The sequence below is a fragment of the Wyeomyia smithii genome, chromosome 2 (genome assembly GCF_029784165.1).
Source record: "Wyeomyia smithii strain HCP4-BCI-WySm-NY-G18 chromosome 2, ASM2978416v1, whole genome shotgun sequence".
Classification (NCBI taxonomy): Eukaryota; Metazoa; Arthropoda; class Insecta; order Diptera; family Culicidae; genus Wyeomyia; species Wyeomyia smithii.
The window spans coordinates 30,522,675-30,539,900 of NC_073695.1; the positions used below are offsets into that span (position 1 = coordinate 30,522,675).

At 38.0% G+C, this 17,226-nt stretch overlaps 2 protein-coding genes across 5 annotated transcripts; one reads left to right on the plus strand and one right to left on the minus strand.

Annotated features, from left to right (window-relative positions):
- Window positions 1-940: 940 nt before the first annotated feature.
- LOC129722240 (85/88 kDa calcium-independent phospholipase A2) lies at window positions 941-10,189 on the plus strand. 4 transcript variants are annotated; one of them, XM_055675537.1, is made up of 11 exons: window positions 941-1,191; window positions 4,119-4,163; window positions 4,832-5,036; window positions 5,473-5,563; window positions 5,624-5,794; window positions 5,850-5,978; window positions 6,043-6,223; window positions 6,503-6,678; window positions 6,736-8,079; window positions 8,147-8,270; window positions 8,344-10,189. In XM_055675537.1, the coding sequence occupies exons 1-11, from the start codon at window positions 1,182-1,184 to the stop codon at window positions 8,574-8,576; spliced, it is 2,709 nt and encodes a 902-aa protein (XP_055531512.1). In that variant the 5' UTR covers window positions 941-1,181; the 3' UTR covers window positions 8,577-10,189. The 4 variants fall into 4 exon arrangements, with proteins under 4 accessions (XP_055531512.1, XP_055531514.1, XP_055531515.1 ...); XM_055675539.1 differs by lacking the exon at window positions 4,119-4,163 and adding an exon at window positions 4,487-4,726; XM_055675540.1 differs by lacking the exon at window positions 4,119-4,163 and having other exon boundaries at window positions 942-1,191.
- LOC129722242 (transmembrane protein 209) lies at window positions 10,085-12,447 on the minus strand. The gene is made up of 6 exons (XM_055675541.1): window positions 12,280-12,447; window positions 11,609-12,226; window positions 11,266-11,548; window positions 10,883-11,212; window positions 10,587-10,820; window positions 10,085-10,519 (listed from the first exon to the last, which is right to left on the minus strand). The coding sequence occupies exons 1-6, from the start codon at window positions 12,288-12,290 to the stop codon at window positions 10,391-10,393; spliced, it is 1,605 nt and encodes a 534-aa protein (XP_055531516.1). The 5' UTR covers window positions 12,291-12,447; the 3' UTR covers window positions 10,085-10,390.
- Window positions 12,448-17,226: the final 4,779 nt, after the last annotated feature.

The window sequence follows — 17,226 nt, forward strand, 5'->3', positions numbered from 1 at the left end:
ATTATTTTAAATGTAGCAATTAGATTTTGCAAATTGTTAATCTCTCTCCCGGTGTTCTAATGTAACGATCAACGATGTAATGTAACTTTTATCTATAGAAATTATTGAAGGATTAAAATAGGAGCTCCAGAACAGATCTTATCTACCAAACCTGCTCGAATGAAATCACATGCGGATCGTAGCCACCACAAACTAAACATTTGAGGATAACTTTTTGCTCGGGATACGACCGACTATCAGCCCGAGCCAAGTATGATGATAGTTCTATAAGGTATGCTATTCACATCGATGCATTAGTTTTAGTGATCGTTATGAACTTTTTCCAATTTTGTATGAAATTTGAAATGATTTTGCATTTTATACTAAACTTATTGAACATTCTTTCCTGAAAAGTTATAGAAATGATGTTGAAACATGTTTTATTTGTGGGGAATATATAAACATGCTGCGGTCTAGGTAAAATATGCTGTTTTTCATCAATTTGCCGGTAACCTTTTTGCACTTTTCGTTTTTTTCTTGTACCCTAATAGCGCTTCTAAATGGAGTCGCTTATGTTTCATACAGTGACAAAAGTCATGAGCTATGACAAAGACTAAGATTATGCTCCAACTATTAGAAATATAGCATTTTTATATATTTTATTGCGACATATTGTCGCAACTTTTCACACTAAATCTAAATTAATATCAATTTCTAGTGTGTTTCAACTGGAGATTCACTCTCCAACTAAAAAAATCAGATAAAAAACAACATAAAACGAGAAATTTCCAAAAATGTTCTGAATTCCATACAAAACGCGAAATTTTTCATAACGAGATTTGTTTGTGTGTGTGGATAGACAAAAATGTAGCATACCTTGTAGAACTGTCATCATACTTGGCAGCCCGAGAACTGTCAATCCCTCATATCTGTTTGCATGTGTTAGTGCAATTTCGCGAAATTCATTCGTTTAGTCATAATAAATAAAGAGACATCTCACCTCACCACAGTTCAAGAATTTTCGGTTTGAAAGGAAGCAAAAGCCACTATCAGCTGCTTGTAATCTAAGGAAAAAAGATTTAGGAGATCCGGTTTCCGCTAGAACGTACGACAGTGGGTTCGAAACATAGGCGACAGTTTTTGCGCGACGTTTACTAGTGAAATTATACTTTAATTACGGTAGAATTACAAATTGAAAAAAAATGTTGAACGGTAAGTGTTTGCAAGCGGGCGGGGGAGGAAAATTTTCACCAGTCGAATGATACGAAAAATTGGAAGAGAGGCTGGCTGTAATACCTACTTCTGGCATTCTTATTTTTGCATGCGGATCGTGTTACCTTCTTTGATCTTTACCGACCGCTGATTGCATGGCACACATTTTATGTTACCCCTTTGTCTTTAATACATATTGTATAACGTTAGAAAAGTAGGAGGGTGGTATTCAAGACACGACCGCATGACGTTGGACTACGGTATTCTTATATTCCATTAAAACAAATAATAGAGAGAATTGCAACTCTAGTATTTGCTGCAATTTTATCTAACAGTGCATTTCTGGATGCTGGGACGTTAAAACGTTATAAATAATAATATATACTAAAAGAATGGATATCTTTTATTTAATCGCTGTCATTTCATACATATTCGAATCAACCCTTTGTTTGCTGCACTACCAAGACAATCATTGAATTGAGCGAATTGGTAAAATTTTCCTATCTAAGCAAAAAGCAAACTTTACGAAACTATCTGAAATTGGAGCCCAGAACGATTCAACCGAAAATTTTAAATTTGAAAATTGTTTGACATTTAATCGATAAAACTCATGCTAGGTTAGTTCCAGCCCAGCATATAACTTCATGTATTTGAAAAAAAAAAAAAAAAAACGTTTGGTTCAATAACTCAATATAGCAAGAGCTCAATCACACGTTTTTCGGTAGTTGTTATCAAGGTTTGGGCGAGTGACAGGAAAATATCTTAACTTCTTCAGTTGTGATTTAGAGCATTTCTAATTGTTTTGTTATTTTTCACGATAGCGACAAGTTTGTTTCTTTCTCTGTGTGCGAGAAACAAAATCAAAACCGCGCACCGAGAAACAAAAACGAAAATTTAATGAATGCTCATTGAGAAAACTTGCAACTCTTTTTACCAATAACTTATGATACTCAAAAGAACCCGTTTTGATCTAAATCAAATTTCTAGTAAATAAGTGTTGATCATTCATAGGTAGTAATTTTTCCTCGATGAATAAAGACTGGCTGAAGAAGTTAAAATCGCTGCTGTAAAATCAAATTCACAACTGTGTTCGTTAAGACGTTTTAATATTTTCAATGACAATAATAATCTTCGATAAACACCCGCTATAGTTATTCACACACATGCTATAACTATCTAAACACGCGTTAAAACTATTCATACACACGCTGTAGCTATAGCTATCCATACACACGCTATTCCTTTCCATACATCCGATACAACTATCTATACACACGCATAAGCTATCCAACCATGTGCTATTACTATCCATACATACGCTATAACTAATCATTACACACGCAGCAGCTATCCACACACAAGCTATAACTATCCGTACACACGCTGAAGATATACACGCAATAGCCATAATATGCTACACATGCTAGTGTCTTACACACGCTATAGCTAGCCATACACACGCAACAGCGCCATCCCTATCATCGCAAATGTCATAGCAATACAGATGCACATACGCTATATGTGCACACTGCACACACACCCAACGTTTTCACCCAACGATATCTGAATTGGATTACCGCTGGTGGGGTCCAACTCAGATCGAAGGAGCACCGAACTGAATGAAGAAATGCAGCTTCCCACTACCTCCGCCGCTGCTGCCTGATACCACCGCTCTGGTTCTGCTGCAGCTCAGTTTGGCCGCTGGAATCAGCCACCGCTGCTGATTATACAAGACCGGCCTGGTGGCCTTTCACTTGTTAACTGATGAGTGCTATGAGACGACACAGGCTATTATATAGCCCAAAGCAAAAATCCATCCGCGAGCAAACAAGAAGCGAGCTTGTGATTGGTTGAATGTGCACGACTTTTAACACAACTTTTAACTAGTTTAGTATCGAAAACATATTTAAATTATTATATGTCAATCTTGCGCAATATTTCCCCTATCAATCAAGCCATTGGTGTTTAGAATCTGATCAGTGGTAATGATAAAAGAAGCATTTTAAAACGGTGTTGAAACACCTGTTGCAGCTACCGAAAGCGAGCTCGTTATTGGTTGAAAGCTGTGAGACTGTTTACAAAGTCAGATCGGTTGTATCCGTTAGTGTCGACTGTGCTTGTGAAGAGAGGTGGTGATTGGTTGCTCGGTATGATTTAGACAATCGATGTGATTTATCAATTTTTCAATAGTGTATCTCGAACAATAGGTTATTTTTGTTACATAAATTAAACCGTAAAAGAATTTCTGATCGGTTGATGCCAAAACCTCGAAATTCTGAAAAGAAATGACTGATATATAAGCGCTCAAAACCTGACCACTTTTCCCTGGTTTTCCCCGGTTGAATTACTAGATTTTCAAATTCAGGTGCCTAACTTCGATATAGACGTTAGTCCAACGTCAAAAAAAATCCAGAAGATGACGGATTGTGTCGCTCGTCGCCTAGCATTGAACGAGTTGACTGGATGATATTGCAAATCACTCACTCAGTGGATCATTTGCCATGTTTGCCATCATACTGTAAATCGCGTGATTAGTGAGCTAGACTTGACCTCAGCTGACAAATACATTTTTTTTGTTTCAATTTAGATTGTTTTCGTATTATGTACTTGAGTTTACGCTATGAAAACTAAATCCATTTTATTGACACGCGTAACTCGTTACGCTTTCTATTACAGAAAACGAGTACTGTTTCATTTTTCTTATCTTTCTAACTAACATAGCTGAGTGAACTCAGCGGTTCCACTTTTCCCATTCTAATATATTTTCAAATTTGCCTAGCTTTTAAACACAACTGATGAATGCAAATACTAAAACATTCCGCATCATCATACATCAGTGTTTTACATTTAACATATCGCATTTCATGTCATAACATCATTTTAAGTACTGTAAGTTATTTACCCTAACTATTTTTGTTCATTATTAGGACTGTGGAAAAATCCTCCTATTGGGGAAAGAGACCTTCGACAAGGTAGCTGGGTACTTTGATTTGCATATGTAGTTACAGGGCTAGAAAACATAATGTGTCACGTTTACTATGGAATTTGTGATAGATTTAGTAGAAATTTTGCTGGGGTGATTGTCTTTCACTGCAAGCTCTCCTACATTCTCAGAGTTTCAACGTGATCCATTGATTGTATTTCATAGAAAAATGCGTTGTTCACTTAATTGTAACTACTGTTAGTCTCTTGTCTCACTCCTCAACGCAAGGAATACGTGCTTAATTTTATGTCAATTAAAACCTTACTCCTATAACTGAAATAACAAAAAAAAATGAATTTGTGTTTATTTCAGTATCATCGTTGTACAGTTTGTAAAGATGTAAAGTTTGTGTCGATTCCATTAAAATTCGAGTATCATATTGATAATTTCATCTACATAAAAAAACTGTTCGAAGACAAACTGTGAACCAATCTTAGTTTACCGCTTTCATTATCATAAACCTCATTCACCCACACCATTTCCAACAAACACCGTTAATACATCGCACGCAAATGGCTTGGCTCGGTATTGGCGCTTTGGCTTCCGGTCTAGGTAGGATAAAAAGCAAACTTTCCATTAAGCGAAGGCAGCGCTAAAACTGGTGTAACTAAACTAATGTTTTCCCTATCTTCAAAAATCAAAATCTTAAATTGATAGCGCTGCAACGGTTTCTCGGAGGCGAGACTCCACCGAACAAGGTGATGGAGGTGAAGAACGACAGCTACATAAATCTACACGTGATGCAACGGGATGACGCTATGCGTCTGTACGCTCCGTCGGGTGGTTCCACTGATAAGAAGCAGCCAGTGTACGAGATCGTACTCGAACGGCCACACTCGGAGACGGTGAACACTTCCTACAGGTGAGTACAATAGGTGAAAGAATTGATCACCAAGATCTGAACCGGATAGGATTATTAGATAGAAAGCAACATGTATGACTCGTAAAATCGATTTAGAGATATCTTGAAGAGTATTTCAGGCCACTGAGATGTTCGGTATCTACCACGATATACCGCGAATCTAGTGAAAATTCCTGTTTCAGGCGAGGTTTGTTCGGTAGTTCACATTGTGAATTTTTTCTTCACGCTTCGCTCGTTAAAACTTAGCAGTTCCCACCCTTTGAATAACTATAACTTAGAAAATAACTTTTCGATAATGTTTTAAAAGGCGTATGAAGCAAATTGACGATTGTTTCATATATTATTATATGAATGTCATAACTGCCTGCAAGCTTGGCATAACACCAACAATGTGTTCAGTGTTGATATAAATAGCATAAAAATTAATCTGTTTCAGCCTATACCGAGCATCCACCCAAGCTGAGGCGGAAGAAAAATTTGAAGCTTTTTATCAGCGACTACCGGAGCTGGTGAAAATGGTTCGGGAGGTGAGCCCGTATATCCTCACAAAACTATACAGGGACTGTAATTCCTTATTTTTCTCGCAGATGTACACCATAAACGGTCTTCAAAAGCTGTGCGACACGCTGATCGAACATCCTTCCTGGACGTTGGCCCATGTAATTGCACACTTCAATCTTACCGATTACGTTGCAAATCCAAAAATTGTAGAATCTCTTGACGATCCAGATCATGCCGACTTACTGACACCACTCCAGGTATTTTGAGCAGTTCTTTGGTAACTGTATCAACTATAGCATGTCTATACTTTAGATTGCGACCAAAGCGAATAACTTTGAAATGGTGAAAGCCCTGCTACCGGTAAGCAAAAGTGACAACCTGGACAAAAGTAGCAATTCAGTGTTTCACTATGCTGCCAGCACAACCAAAGAGATGATCAATGTGAGTTGACGATACGCGCTCGGTTGTTTTTTATAGTAGCTCTTATTACTGCATTCCGTTCCAGTTATTAGCGGCGAAAAGTACAGCCAATCTAAACCATTGCAACACGGACGGTTATACTCCGCTCCATTTGGCGTGTTTGGCTGACAAACCGGACTGCGTGAAGGCGCTACTTTTAGCAGGTGCCGACACAAACAAAATGGCCCGCTGTGCCAGTAATGCCTATCCTTCAACAACTACTACAAGTAAGTAGTTTATATTCGACGGTGTGCATGGATTTGGTAACCAATTGATACGTTGTACAACATAATGCATTTGTAGTAATTTTTTTTACCAATAATTGACCATTTAAACCTAGAAGCATACAGTTTCTGTTTATTAGAAATCTTCACTGACTGTTGCTTGTTTATTTTCAAAATATAATCCGGAAAACAATTTTTCCCATTTCGGAAAATAACGACGAATCTGCACACAACACCAAACACCATTTTTCACGATAACGAAACAAGAACCTTACTCCGCAGGCAATGTGGCGGACTTTCTCGTTAGCAACCCGAATAAGCTTCTCACTCAGGACATGAAGCACGGTGGAACACCGCTGCACTGGAGCTCCAGCCGAGAGGTGCTCAATTCGTTGATCGAGCGAGGTTGTGATGTTAATCTTGTTAACTTCAACGGTCAGACCCCGCTGCATGTAATGGTAAGTCTGTAATATGTGGAAAATTCATCTGAATTTGTAATCCAATTGTACACGTAGGTTACTCGTGACCGACTCGAATGTGTGGTGGCTCTATTGGCACACGAAGCTGAAATTGACGCGGTTGACAACAACGGAAACACACCCCTTCATATTGCCGTTGAGAAGAAACTCTTGCCTATCGTGCAGTGCTTGCTGGTGTTTGGAGCCGATGTGAACAAACCCACCAGAGATGGCAAAACCCTTCGTCATTTAGTTGGCAAAGACGACTCCGGCTCGAAAGACGCAATGATTCTATACATTCTACATTCGATCGGAGCAAAACGGTGTCCCGAATCGAATGGAACCAAATGTCCACCGGGTTGTGCCGCAAAAGGTACCTACAACGGCATACCACCAGCGCAACCAGAAACCACCGAGCAGCGTGAACATATCCAACAAATGCTGGCAAGCACTACCAAATCCGGACGAAATAGCATACACAACCTTGTGTCGAACACAATCAAAACGGTTCGAGAGGAGCGTGAGCGCGAAATAAGGGAAGAACGTGTAGACGTATCACAAGAACGAAAGGGCGCAAGCATGATGGACGCGCTGCTCTCAATGTTCACCAACAAAGTTCAAGCTGCTTCCAAAGTAGACTCTGCCGGTTCATCTAAATCCTCGCCAACAGAGAGAAATGCCATTGATTTTGGGGACGAACCAATGATTGTTGAAGATATTCGAGTTAACAGTACACCATCAACCGTACCTACTGGCGGCGAGTACCACGGTCGTGGTCGCCTCCTGTGTTTGGACGGTGGTGGCATTCGAGGTCTGGTGCTTGCTCAAATGCTACTGGAAATTGAAAGTCTCGCACAAACTCCAATCGCACATTTGTTCGATTGGATTGCAGGAACAAGCACGGGTGGAATTCTAGCGCTCGGTCTTGGCTGTGGCAAAACAATGAAGCAGTGCATGTGCTTATATTTACGCATGAAAGATCAAGCGTTCGTAGGTTCCCGACCGTACCCTAGCGATCTTCTGGAATCCGTGCTGAAAGAGCAACTCGGCGAATTTACCGTTATGACCGACATCAAGCACCCGAAGCTGATGGTCACTGGTGTGATGGCTGACAGAAAACCGGTTGATTTACATCTATTCCGTAATTACAAATGCGCCAGCGACATTCTAGGTATAGCGACACCTTCCAACAGTAGAAGACAACCCCCACCACAGCCGGAAGATCAGCTGGTGTGGCGAGCGGCGCGGGCAACTGGTGCGGCTCCTTCATATTTCCGAGCCTTTGGACGCTTTCTTGACGGTGGTTTGATAGCGAATAATCCAACACTGGATGCGCTGACAGAAATTCACGAATACAATATGGCACTAAAGAGTATCGGTCGGTCCTCGGAAGCTGTACCGGTAAGCATTTCAACGAAAGTTTCCCTCAGTTTCGAAGCGTTGACGGTTGGATGTGATTTCGTTGCAGGTTTCAATCGTAGTTTCACTTGGCACTGGTCTAATTCCCGTAACCGAGCTGAAGGAAATCGACGTATTTCGACCAGACAGCATATGGGACACGGCAAAACTGGCCTACGGTATCTCTGCTATTGGTTAGTACATTGTCGGAGACTTAATCTGTCTGTGTCGAACTACAATATAAATCCACCCTTTTTTAATCCACAGGAAACCTGCTAGTGGATCAGGCAACGGCATCGGACGGTCGTGTGGTGGATCGAGCCCGTGCCTGGTGTAGCATGATTGGTGTGCCGTACTATCGTTTTAATCCTCAGATGTCGGTAGATATCGCGATGGACGAGAAAATTGACGAGCCACTGATCAACATGCTGTGGGAGGTCAAAGCGTACATGTACGCAAACCGAAGAAAGGTAATAGAGATGATCAACCTCCTAAAATAACCGACGGTAGGTCACCGAAAAGACTGTGAAGGCGACGATCATTAACATTTACGTGTAGAAGTTTGAAGCAAAACAGAAGTTGATATTCACACAGACAATACAATACATAATTCAAACAGTTCAGAAGAGGGGATTGTAAACAAAACACACATATTTTTATTATACAGGGTGGGTGGGTCGAATTTCGGTTCGATTTCCAATTTCTTAGCTTTTTGACACAAATAATAGAAGATTCCAGTTATTATTAGTAGTACAACGATAGTTATATTCGAACTAAGAGAGAAGAAAGTCATTGCGACTTCGACTTTTCAATGCTCGTGTGCTGAATGTCGTAAGAAAAAATGGAACTGTTTGTGTGTGTATGTTCTTGATCAATGTTTAACTGCAAGAAGTGAACTGCACTAAATATAACTACCCTTCGAAAAAGAAAACAACTTCCTTATCGTAGATGTGTTAGATATTGATTAACCAATGATACCGTCAGATGAAGTTTGCAACTTTCCACAAACTAAGCTTTAGGAGTGATGAGAAATGTGTTTACGCCTAAACGTCCGCATCCCAATATTGATATCATATAAAAGACGTAACTTGTACCACCAATGTAAACAGCAGCAGGTTAAAAATGTAAAAATCTTAAGATTTCACGTTTTATTTCCGAATAAATTCATTGACACATCGGGATACTTCACAGTATTTTTCATATTTTGCATCCTTTGTTCTGACCAACACAATAAGAGTAAGGTAAAAGCTGTTAAACAAACAGACATTCAAACCAAATATACACCTTCGAGGTTATTTTGTTGTGATTTTTTTTAATCTTAATATATATATATATATATATATACAAAAAGCTAAGCTTTCAATTTTTCATTCCTTCTGCTGAATCGAACTGTGAATCGTTAAAAAGCCTACGTCACTTCGCAAATAGCTTCCGCAAATTCGATTGCCAATGGCAAGATTTTTTTTCTAAAATCAATGATTTTTAAAAGTTTCAATTCAACTAAGCATAAATTGCATTTAGACAGTTTTCCATATTACTACCATAAGAAGTCTGAAAATAAAATGCTCTGTTTGTACAGAAAATTTCGTTTCAAAATTTTACTATCGATTAATAGTACTTTCCATTTTCTGATGAAACACTGGCCATTCAGCAAATAATTGCAGTCTTTTGCTATTGCAAAAATAAAAAAATGGTATAATTCTCGTAGCAATACCGACCAAAACGTTGACTTCGATTATAGTTAGAAAATGCAAGCTGAGGTTTCATAGCAGCATCATTCAATCTTGACTGTTAATCAATCCTGAATAATAAACTCTTAACCGTGAAAAGTAAAATTAAATACAATGATGAGGTAACGAGCATTTCAGCCCGAAACATTGCAATTTTCAGCTTGTCTATCTTTAACTGTATGTTAGCAGTGTTATTGTGCAGCGGCGCGTTATCAGTTGCAATTCAACACCCAGTGTATATTCGGATTTACAGTGTAACAAACGAAAAGATAGCTATCTCCGTTGGAACGTGAGGTATAATTAAGAAAATGAATCAGAGAATAGAAAATATTGTACTCTCTTTTGGAAAATATACAGGATAGAGTATTTATTCTTGTTCGCAATTTTCACTTCAGCCATAAGAATTTTCAAGATGACAATCCTCGTACGTTGAAATTGACAATTACCACACATCAAGTCTCTAGAGTTACAAATATATCATTCCAAAATAAGTCAACACACCATCTGGTGAGCTCATTCCAAAATAAATAGTTGAGGCCTCAAAAAATGGGCTTATTAAGCGACGAATAGATAATACCTGGTTCTCAGTCCTCCACCACGCAGAGAATGTTGATACCACTTTTACCCAGGTTGATGCCTTCAACCAAGCCCTCGTGATGATTTTTCATATAAATTAGGAACTGAATAATGACGTAGAAAAGATTGTTGCGATCCTACAGTGAAAAGAAGCATATTAATAAAAACGTTCTCAAAAAAAAAAAAAACTAAATTTTATCTCACATATGCACTATTATGAATTTTATCATCGGAAATGAAATTGAACTTGGGTTTCATCGGGTTTGAACAAAGAATGGCACATTTGGCCTTGTTTTTAGTCTTAGCTTCCGCAAGTGTTTCTTTGGGAGTTTTCTTATCTGCCAGCACCACATATCGATGATAAAATGGGCGACCTCCGGGCTGTGGTAGCGGTCGCAACTGACTGTCCATATAGGTACAAAATAGGTGAAAGATAATCTGAAATGCGAACCATTAATCTATCTATTTATCTACTCCAAATCGCGTTGGTTCTATCTTACAGCGGAATCCGTTGGTAAATGTTCGTCCCAACTGAGACCCTTATAGGACGATCCAGAATTCCATCGGTAATCGGTTATGCAGCTGCCCTTGGAAAAATCCTTAATTCTTTGCACTAAATACTCTTGATTAGTGGACATTTCCAAGAACGGTATCAACAAGGGCAGCTTCGGTATGTACAGCGTCACTAGCTGCTGATTTTCTGCGGTTTTCTTAAGACGCTCCAAACCAACGCTTCCCAGTTGAATATCGGAGAAACCACGCATTTTAAACGAATGGTCAATATTATTCATCTCAGACACAATTTGTTGCAGAATTGTTAGAGATATCCACTGAAACAGGTTCCAGGTTATTGTTAATTCTAGCGAAACCACCATCGACTTACCATTCTTAAGTTAGCAACATAATTCGACAACTGCACCGTTGAAATTTTCTTCAGTACTTCGGAACTAATTTCTGAGTCAATCGGATTATAAGGACCGCTCTCGTGCTCTTTCATTGTTTGCTTGGTTGGTGGGGCCGAAGGCGACAGCTGGTAGAGGGAGGTTTTCAGCAAGTTCGACATGTCATCAAGTTTATAACTATTCCAGAAAGAATGGAAAGTACTTCCGGAAGTACTCATCCGTTCCATAAAGGAGCTGTTATTTCTTTCGTCATTAGAAACTTCTCTATAATGTCATTATAAATTGAATCAGCTACTCATCATCAACAAGAACAAAAAAACTCACCTCAAGTAGCTCTGCAAACCTTTTTCATCCACAATGAAATCATTTTTGTTCGCAATCTTCTTCATGCTGAAGTTCAAGGAATTATTACCGCTGGCATTAAACGAACCTTCCATCGTAAAGCTTCGCTCATCCGTCGTTCCTTGATGCTGGGGACTACCCCGGTTGAAAACCCAGCTTGGCGAGGCGGAACTGAGACCACTCTCGTTGAACGAATGCAAACTAACAAAAGATTCGCTACCGGGGTTGACAGACGCGCTGGCCGACTCTTTCTTTGCAGCTGGTGCTGTAGTGATGAATGAATTATCATCGACGTCAAATTTCAATAGTTTGCGCTGGTAATCCGTTCCTCTTAGTGGTTCTTTACTGAACAGATGGAAAAAGTAGCACGAGAAGTAGTAAACAACGCTGGTAGCCAACAATGCAGCCGCCGCATATTCTAGGTAGTACCACTGGGAGAATGAATATGGACATTTATTGGAGATATCAAACAGGATGACTGATAAAAGGACAATGTTGAGGGAGCCCCATTTGAGACACTCTCGAGAACGCCGGTTGTTGAGATAAAGATCCAATGTGCGATCCACCAGTGGACTTCGCTGTGACGGTGAATTTGGATTGCTGTAAATATAATAATATGTAATTTCCATTGAACGTTACGTTTTCCACTTTACCTTATAGACATTATACGTCGTTTTTAATGTTTTTAATGTTTTATTTCAATTATTTTTCTCGAAAATGTTAGCGTTTAAATGTGAATGTTTTCTAACGATTTTCTGTAAAAACTTTCAGCAAACCCGGCAAACAACGCGCACTTTTTGACACTTTTACAGATCAGCTGTTTGTCTGGTAAGAGAAATGATGCCAGATGGATTCGAAAAATTTCTTCAACTGCTCGAACTTCTAAAAAAAAATGATAGAAATTCGAAACTCGATATTCGCGTTGACGGTGTTGCTGATACTTGTTCGGTTTTTACATGCGAAAAAGAAGGAAGGAAATATTTTCGCTTTTGTCATCACGCACATTTTGACAATTACGTATGAGTGTTCACGTAGGTGCGAACAGCCTTAAAAATCTCTTTCAACGCAAATAACCCGAATTCGAAAAAATCTTTACATATTTTTATGCCTTGTTCAGTCTATCACCTGATATAGCCAGATGATATCGGATATCACTCGGATGTTGACACTACAGTGAGATGATATGGTTTGACATTTGCTTTGGAAATTGAAAAGTGAAGAACACAAAAACAGGTCAAAGCAAAAATAAGACAACAAGAGCAATGCAATTAGGATAAAGAAAAATTAAAGCGAATTTCTTTATTCCACCAGCTCACCTCGTTTTGACCTGGAAGTGCACTAACTGCTGTCAAAACCCTTCTTTATTCGCTCGATTTTGACCCAGTTTTGACCTGGCGTGCTGCCCGAAGCGAACTGTAAAATTTGTCAGCTTCAACCCAGCACCGCACGTGCTTAGTTCGTAAACAATCATCTCCCAAGTAACAATTCTATAGCTACTTGGTTTTCTAACGGTTTTATCACAGCAATGAATGTTACCAACGGTTTTATGGCGGTTAAACCCGTTGCCAAAATTAGCAAGTCGTAATGGACACTGATAGCTGTCAATAAAACTTCCAATAAAACCGGCAAGAGTCAATGCGATTTTGCTTTATTATTGGTTTTATTATTACTATCTATTGCCCCATAAAACCACTCCAGCTTGCTGTCATATAACATCCCGAAAAAAATAACATTAAAAAAACCTTAAAAATTGCTGTAATTGTACATAGCTATACCATAATTTAACTATGTTTTTCATTGTAGATACATCAATTTTACATTAAACATCATTGTCCAGAACAATAAAAAACATCGTTTTTGCCATTTTTACCATGAAAAAGGGGGGTCGTTATGTATCTTAACAGCATTTTTTTAGGCATTTTTCCCATACAGTTAGAAGTCACTGACAATGTTTTTTATGGTAAAATTATTGTCGGTGGTAGATTCAACAACAAAAACCTAAATTAATCCACCTAGCGGTCAGACTCAGCCTTTCTCATTCAAACTTATTATTTGTAAAAATAGATTTACATGAATGCTTAAATCCAAAACGGTACATACACCCTTTGGGTTCTAAAATATTGATGTTGTAATTAAAGTATAAAATATGAAATTTGACGTAATGTTAGTGCTTCAGAAATAGCGAAATATAAGAAATGACTTTTAATTTCGAACAATTTAATCACGAGCGATACCGGGAACGTTCAAATAGTACGATACCACATTTAAATCATGTTGAGGCCATATATATTGATCAAAGCAACTATAGTGTTGAATAGTCTTTGAATTTCTTTTCTTTACAAAACTTTTGAACCACATATCAAATTTTTATGAAGTTTGTCATTTGTAAGTTTGAGAGATGACTCGTTTGTATGACACTAGTTATGTTCAAATAAGTCGTGTAATACTTGAGATAATAGACTTTCGTTATTTTACAAATTAAAACATAACGGTTGCTTAAGTTTGATTACAATCAAATGAAAAGACAAAGTATGGGGGAACCAAACTTTCAAACCACGTGTTCAATCATAATTCATCAGTTAACCCTTAACTATCCCGTTCATTCGATATCAATATTGTTCAAATCTGTTGTGTAGTTTCAAAGATAATGAAGTTTAGTGATTTTCACATTTTGATACATTACAGACGAAGTTACATTCCGATTACAGCAAAATTCAATAGGGTGTTATGAGGCAGCTAGACCTTTCATTTGATACTAATTCTGTGGAAATCGGGTCAACCATCTCTGAGAAAAGTGAGTGAGCCCAAGTAGTCATCAGAATATGTTTCTTTTTAAAGCTGGATTTCACATTTTTAAACATAACAGGAAAAGTAATAATCCGTTCGCAAAAAAAATCATTAGGGTCTAATGGGGCAACAAGATTTTCCATATGACACTGATTTTATGAAAATCGGTCCAGCCATCTCTGAGAAACATGAGTGAGATTAAACAGTCTCCAGAACACGTTTCTTTCTGTAACTTCTGAACCATATGTTCAATCTTCATAAAATTCAAAAGTTGAGGGTTTTTAGGTAGCCCGTTCATTTGAAACCAATTTTGTTCAAATCGGTTGTGTAGTTTCTGAGATATTGATGTTACGTGATTTTTACATTTTGATACATAACCTCTAAACTAGAAATCAGATTACAATAAAATTCAATGGGGTTTTATAGGGTAACTACACCTTTCATTTGCAATTGATTTCATTGAAATCGATTCAGCCATCTCTGAGAAAATCGAGTGAGATTGGGAGAGCGTTACACACACACACATGCAGAAAATGCTCAGCTCGTCGAACTGAGTCGAGTGGTATACGACATTCGGCCGTTTTGAGCACTTTTATACCTTTAGTTTTTGCAGTGATTGCTATACCTTTCTAGGAGAAAGGCAAAAAGTGAAATGATAGAAATGACTTTTAATAAAATGACTTTTAAACATTGAAATAGTACAATATTAAATTTAAATGATGTTGAGGCCACATATTTTGATCGTAGCTATAGTTTTAAACAGTCTGCGGGTTTCGTTTCTTTCTATAACTTTCAAACCACATGTTTAAACATTATGAAATTTATTGTTTAAGGGTTTGAAAGCCCATCTATTTGAATTCAACTATGTTCATAGCTTCTGAGATATAAGAGCGATTTTCACATTCTGACGCAGCGCCAAAACTAAAAGTTTGATTACAATGAAATTCAATAGCAACCTAAGCGACAAATAGACCCTTCATTTGACACCAAGATAGAAAGAATGGGTCAGACCATCTCTGAGAAAAGTGAGTGCGAAAGAAAGGTGCACATACACACGTACACACCCACACACAAACATATGCACCTATACATGCATATATGCAGAAAATGCTCGATTGGACGAACTGAGTTGAGTAGTATATGACATTCGGCCATTTCAATCTTTTTTTTACCTTTTAATTAGCCAGTGATCGTTAGGAGAAAGTCAATATGTTTACTTTCATTATGTGATTTCACATTTTTATGAACAACGGACACAGTTACAATCCGATTGCAATGAAATTCAATAGCAACCTATGGGGCAACTAGACCTTTCCTTTGACACTAATTTTGTGAAAATCGGTCCAGCCATCACTGAGAAAAACGAGTGAGTTTAAACAACCTCAGCATAACTTTTCTTTACATAACTTTTGAACCATATGTTCAATCATAACGAAATTCAAAAATTAAGGGTTCTGGGAACAGCCCAATCATTTGAAACTAGTTTTGTTTAAATCGGTTGTGTGGTTTCTGAGATATTGATGTTTCGTGATTTTTACATTTTGATACATAACCTCTAAACTAAAAATCCGATTACAATGAAATTCAATAACAACTTATGGCGCAACTAGACCTTTCATTTGCAATTAATTTTATATAAATCGGTCCAGCCATCTCTGAGAAAAGTGAGTGAGAAAAAAAAGTTGCACATACACACACACACATACACACATACACACATACATACAGAAAAGGCTCAGTTCGTCGAAAGAAGTCGAGTGGTATATGGCATTCGGCCATTGGGACCACTTTTATACCTTCGGTTTTTCCAGTGATTGCTATACCTTTCTAGGAGAAAGGCAAAACGTTGTTAAAACATGGTAATGACAACAATCGTTTACAAGCTTATAGTAAAAATACCGCGTTTTCTATTGTAACCATAAAAACACGGTATTTATACATGTCTATTTTCTACATGTGCGAAATTTGTAGCTTTGCTTCAATTGGGTTGTTAAGCTATATCAGTTTTTTATATTATTTGAAAGAGCTGCATTTTCTAAGCAAAACATGATTCTCAATAAGTTTCTATCGTTATCCTTCGGTTTTTGAATTACGACTTAAAACTGCTCAAAATCGCTACAATGACAGTTCGCCCATGAACCAACTGTCATTCAAGCGATTTAGAGCGATTTTTATTCTTAATTTAAAAATCGAAGGATAATGATATAAAGTTTGGAAAAAAATCACGCGTTGCTTAGAAAATTACACTCTTTACACAGTTCCAAGCGAAGTGAAAAATTTGACAAGTGAAAAAGCGTAAATTTTCGCTTGTGGAATCTGTCAGGAAAAGCCGTTTGTGGAACACGCAGGTATTTCACCAGCCTGCAGTTCACAGTTTAAGTGAAGCGAATTTCACGAGTTTACACTCCGAGCGAAGGGAAAATTGGCTGCAACTGACAAAATATAAACGCACACAAGTTTTCGCTTGCTGCTGCTTTTTTCACTAGCGTTAGCATGCGTAAAAAAAGTAAACCCAAGTGAAAAAGATGAGTCCCACAACCTTCGATTTCGCTGGATCGAATTTGTTTACAGTTCCAAACAAAGTGAAATTTTTTTTGTTAGGGAATAAGAATTACGTTGTCCATTGATGTGAACTTTTGTAATATATATCCCAGTCAATTGCTATACGTGTCCCCTTGCAAAATACAATGACCACTATTGTTGAGTGATCAGGTACCTGCACCGACACGCTCCCAGTCAGGTGAAATATGGTTTATGAAGCCAATCACCTTCCCAGGATTCAAAGACCAAATCTCTTTGGGCTGTAAACAGCC

Coding starts and splice junctions, on each gene's coding strand:
- LOC129722242 (XM_055675541.1), bottom strand. Junction 11,549..11,608: donor GGTTTGCAGAGCTACTTGAG/GTGAGTTTTTTT, acceptor ATGACATTATAG/AGAAGTTTCTAATGACGAAA. Junction 10,821..10,882: donor ATTTACCAACGGATTCCGCT/GTAAGATAGAAC, acceptor TTCGCATTTCAG/ATTATCTTTCACCTATTTTG.
- LOC129722240 (XM_055675537.1), top strand. Junction 4,164..4,831: donor GGAAAGAGACCTTCGACAAG/GTAGCTGGGTAC, acceptor TTAAATTGATAG/CGCTGCAACGGTTTCTCGGA. Junction 6,679..6,735: donor AGACCCCGCTGCATGTAATG/GTAAGTCTGTAA, acceptor TTGTACACGTAG/GTTACTCGTGACCGACTCGA.